Source organism: Lolium perenne, chromosome 1 (assembly GCF_019359855.2).
Source record: "Lolium perenne isolate Kyuss_39 chromosome 1, Kyuss_2.0, whole genome shotgun sequence".
NCBI lineage: Eukaryota > Viridiplantae > Streptophyta > Magnoliopsida > Poales > Poaceae > Lolium > Lolium perenne.
The window spans coordinates 176,879,229-176,883,681 of record NC_067244.2 but is presented as its reverse complement, the minus strand read 5'-3'; the positions used below and the strand labels follow the sequence as shown (position 1 = coordinate 176,883,681).

Sequence of the window (4,453 nt, the reverse complement as noted above, 5' to 3'; positions counted from 1 at the left end):
AAAAGAATTTGAATTTCATACTTCTATGTTGAATAGAACTATGTGCATGAAAGTTCTCCAATTTTTTTTGACCAAGTCATGGGACGGCTCACATGTGTATGGCACCACATGGTGGTGATCCACATTTTTAGTTGTCAAATTTAGCAAAATTTTAAAGACATTTTATTAACGATTAACAAAACAAGGCCTTCAACAGAGGCACAAAATTATTACATAATTCTTAAATTCAAAGATCAACTTTTATTCTCAAAAATCTTCAGAAATTATCCATTACAACTTGAAACAAATAGTTGTTATTCCGCTCAAATGCCTTCTGTTGATCATCGACATTGAGCACTTCATTCCAGCAAGGAGGAGGGCGATGAAATCTTCATCCTTGAGGCACTCCAAGCATCTCACTTCTCCCCAGTTCTGTGTTTCTTCAGTCATAGCATCATATGAAAATAATCATTTGATTAAATTTTGAATTCAAAGCTTGAAAGAACAGATCAATTGCAGAGAAAATGGCATGAAACTAGTTGGGTATTCCCTACCAGTAGGCCAAAAGTGTCAAACTGGTGCAAGAGCTTGACGCAAGATCTTAGTAGAAATCAAGTGTTGCGCTAATAAAAAAACATTAGCCATTCTCAAATGAATATTTTATGAGAATTTGTAGCTGATCTCTCAATAATGCATCTACATATATATTTTTTTAGTATATAAAATATTTGTCTGAATAGTGTTGTAGTACTAGAACCAAAGTGTTCAAATAAGATCACTAAAATAAGAAGTTGTTGAAAACTCTTAATCAATCATATTCATGGCTTTTATCGCTTAGGTCAGTTTATTTATCCATTTTTATAATGAATAATTAAATATATTTAGGTTGAGAAGACGGATATGCAAAAGGATGATACACATGAGTACCAAGCAAGTGCCACAAACTATATCGATTTTATTTCTTCTATCACATACATACCCAGTTACCCACAAGAATAATGTGGATAATTTGCATCGTTCCTAATTTTGAATAGGGATGTGGATCTTCATGCCTCTATCACAGTGTCCCGGAGTCTCGCATACATAGGAGGCCAGGGTGCCAAGAAGCTGGATGCGGTCGTGGCCAGAGTTGTATCTCCTAGAAGGGACACCGATGAATTTGCATGATTCATACTCTCCTGTGCTCACCTCAAGGACGTTGTGCATCTTTGGGTCATAGTTGAAGACAAGCACATCACCAGAGGAGAAGTTCTTTCCCTTCTCCCAACCTGAGACGCCCAAGCTCCAGCCCTTATCATCGCCGACGATCCATTCTTTTGCACAAACCACTGTAGGTGACAAGCACAAAAGCAACATCAAAACAACATCACAAACGCTTGCATGCGCCATTGATATATGAAAGCTACTCTCGATTTGAACTAAGACTAAAGAAGATCAGAGCACACAAAAACAATGCTAGATCTTGTATATGATAGTTTTTGTTTGATTGGTAAATGAAGGAGAAGGTCCTTCAATTTATAGGATACGGCCTGAAGTGGGGATGGATAACCTCCATATTAATGCGATGTCACACATGAACATGGTTTCATGTGCCTATGACCTTAAATGGTACTAATGTGACCGGGTATCATGCATAAATGGCATTTATTTACTACCTCCATACTCCCTCCTTACCCATTTTGTGTTGCGCATAATTTTTCGTGCAAGTTAAACTTTGCAAATTTTGATCAAGAATATAGATAATAATATAAATATCTACCATGTCAAATACATATAATATTAAAATATATTTTTAAAAAAATTAAATATATTATTCTTTTATTGTATATCTTTATATTTTTATCAATATAGATGATTAACTATACGAAGTTTGACTTTAATCAAACATTATATGCAACATATTTTTGGGAAGGAGGAGTACTTATTAAATATGATCAACATAACACGTTGTATGTATTAAAAAACATATCATTAGAAACTTCAGGTGTTAAATTTTCTAATGATATATTTTTATATTATACAATTATATTATATTGATAAAATTGACAATCTCGGGATACATGCACGAACCTATAAACCGGTATGGAGTAATTGAATTGACATACTACGAATTTAATCTAAACCTCGCATTCAGATCCTTTTATTCTGTATCAGAATGGGATCATTTTAGGTCATAATATGTTATCGAGCATGCATAAATTCCTTAAATTTTAATAATATATTGTTAATTTATTCCACCCATCTTTTTTTTGGACTAGCTAGTGATCTATGAGCAACATGCATTAAGAGAAAGTACAATAAATCCTATTTAGCTAGCTACAAAGATTAAAATAACATATTTTTTATCTAGTTGAAGGAGAGAAGAGGTAAGAGCAAGTAAAGTAACGTACAATCAGCTGGTTATAAGAGATACAACGTTATATTTTTGCTTTGTTGGAGGACTAAAAATAGGAGAGAGAATGTAATTGAGCTCTAATGCAAGAGTCAGCTCTAGGACGTGCTCCTAGACACTTTATGAGAGTGAAATGTGTGTCAGATTTTGATAAAATAGTACATTTTTAGATACAACTATTATATATGGTCGTTATAAGTTGCCTATAGATGATATGACAAACCTCTATAGCCAACTGTTGGATATAATATTATTCTTGCTCTAAGAGGGCTAATACAAGAGCTAGCTCTAGACATGTGCTCATATGCACTTTGCGAGGGTGAAAAATGAGCTATGCGTTGATAAAGTAGTTCATTTTTATAGCGAACTATTATACATTTTGACTATAATTTAGCTATAGATGACATCTTCTTATAGTTCAAAATTGGTTATACTGCTAGACTTGCTCTAAGAGCATCTTCAGTCGCGTCCCCCAAACCGTCCCCCAAAGGGATTTGGGACGCGCCGGACAAAAAAACGTGCCCAACCGTGTCCCCCAAAGTCTCTTTTTGTCTGGCGCGGCCGATACGGTGTCCGGCGCCCCGAGCCCGTCCCCGCCCCACAGGGGACGCTCCGGGCACGCTGGACACAGCGACAAGTGAGGCGGGGCATGGCGGGACCGACGCGTCAGCGGCACATTCAAGTTTGAACCTAACCGCCGCCTACCTCACGACGGAAGTTATTGGCGCGCAGTGACACACGACCGAAGCGTCGCAGCTTTGCCTTAATGGCGATGGAGGGCAGGCGAGACGTCTCGTCGGTGCTGCGCAGCCTCCACGCGTCCCCGCGCTTTCTTCCCGCCGCTTCTGGCCTCTTCCCACGCTTTCTTCTCGCCGTCGGCATCTATAAAAGGCACCCCCTGCTCAATGGCAGCCACCACAGCCGCCGACACCCCTTTCTTCGCCGCAAGCACAACCCTCGTCGCTCGAACACCACTACGCAATGATGAACCGCCCCGGCGCCGGCCAGTTCCCTCCACCGTTGTCTCCACCACCACCACCACCACCACCACCTAATTCGCAGTTCGGCATCGACGACACCGCAGAGGAAGAGTCGCGACGGCTTCGGGCGGAGCTTTGGCGTGCAGAGCGGTGGCATCAGCGGGAGGCAATCGAGCAGCGGGAGCGTCAGTAGCGTGAGGCGGCGGCGTCAGCAGCGGGAGACCCTGCAGCTGAGGAGAACACGGCGTGGTAGGAGTCGGCGCTGGTGGACACCATTGCGGTGTTCGACGCCGCCACGATGGAAGAGGCGCGGCGGCACCGGACGGAGGAGATGGCCAAGCGGTGGTGTGTGGAGCGGCGGCGCCAGCGCATGGAGCGGGAGGCGCAGTACCGTGAACAGCGGGAGGTGATCGAGCGGCGGTGGCGGAAGGCGATGAAGCATCAGCAGCAACAGGCAGTGGAGGAGCGTCAGCAGCAGGAGACGGAAGTGGCGGCAACGGAGGCGGCCTGGGGGCGCGGGTGGATGCGTTGGCGGCGGAGGCCGGCGCGTTAGCGGCGCAACTGGAGGTACAAATGGAGGAGGAGGAGGACGAGGCGGAGGAGGAGGAGACTGAGCAGGAGGAGGAGGACGACGACGACTTCGAGTGGCCCGACGACGATGGGCCGCACCCGGACGAAGCGGCGGATCAGCAACGAGCGCTCGTCGAGTCCTTCGAGTTGGAGAAGAAGCTGCAGGACGACGCCCATGCCCACGAAGAGGCGTAGATTCGCCGCGTCGTCGAGCTCTCCCTCCAGGCGACGCCGCAGGGGAGGGCAGGCGACGACGCGCTGCTGGAGCAGCGGCGTCTGCTCGCCGCCCTATGCATGGAGAGGCGGCGCTGCAAGCAGGAGCTGCGGCAGAGGGGAGGCGACTACGGGGCAGGGCCGTCGAACGCAGCGTCGGGCGGTCAGTAGGCTAGGGTTTAGATGAAATCGAGCCGTTTTCATTCAAACTTTGTAATATATAATCAAATTAAAACCTTTATTTTTGTGCACTAATATTTATTTAGGGTGGGCGTTTGGGGGACGTGACTGGGAAGCGACATCCCCCAAACGCGGCACG

General features: G+C 44.9%; 1 protein-coding gene across 1 annotated transcript; it reads right to left on the bottom strand.

Moving 5' to 3' along the window:
• Nucleotides 1-999: 999 nt before the first annotated feature.
• On the bottom strand, nucleotides 1,000-3,627 carry LOC127335299 (basic blue protein-like). Its single transcript, XM_051361920.1, has 2 exons — nucleotides 3,546-3,627; nucleotides 1,000-1,307 (listed from the first exon to the last, which is right to left on the bottom strand). Exons 1-2 carry the CDS (start codon nucleotides 3,625-3,627, stop codon nucleotides 1,000-1,002), a joined length of 390 nt encoding a protein of 129 aa, XP_051217880.1.
• Between the last annotated feature and the right edge of the window lie 826 nt (nucleotides 3,628-4,453).

Coding starts and splice junctions, on each gene's coding strand:
- LOC127335299 (XM_051361920.1), bottom strand. CDS start 3,627: ATGGTGTCCACCAGCGCCGACTCCTACCACGCCGTGTTCTCCTCAGCT. Junction 1,308..3,545: donor TGCTGACGCCGCCGCCTCAC/GCTACTGACGCT, acceptor TGTCACCTACAG/TGGTTTGTGCAAAAGAATGG.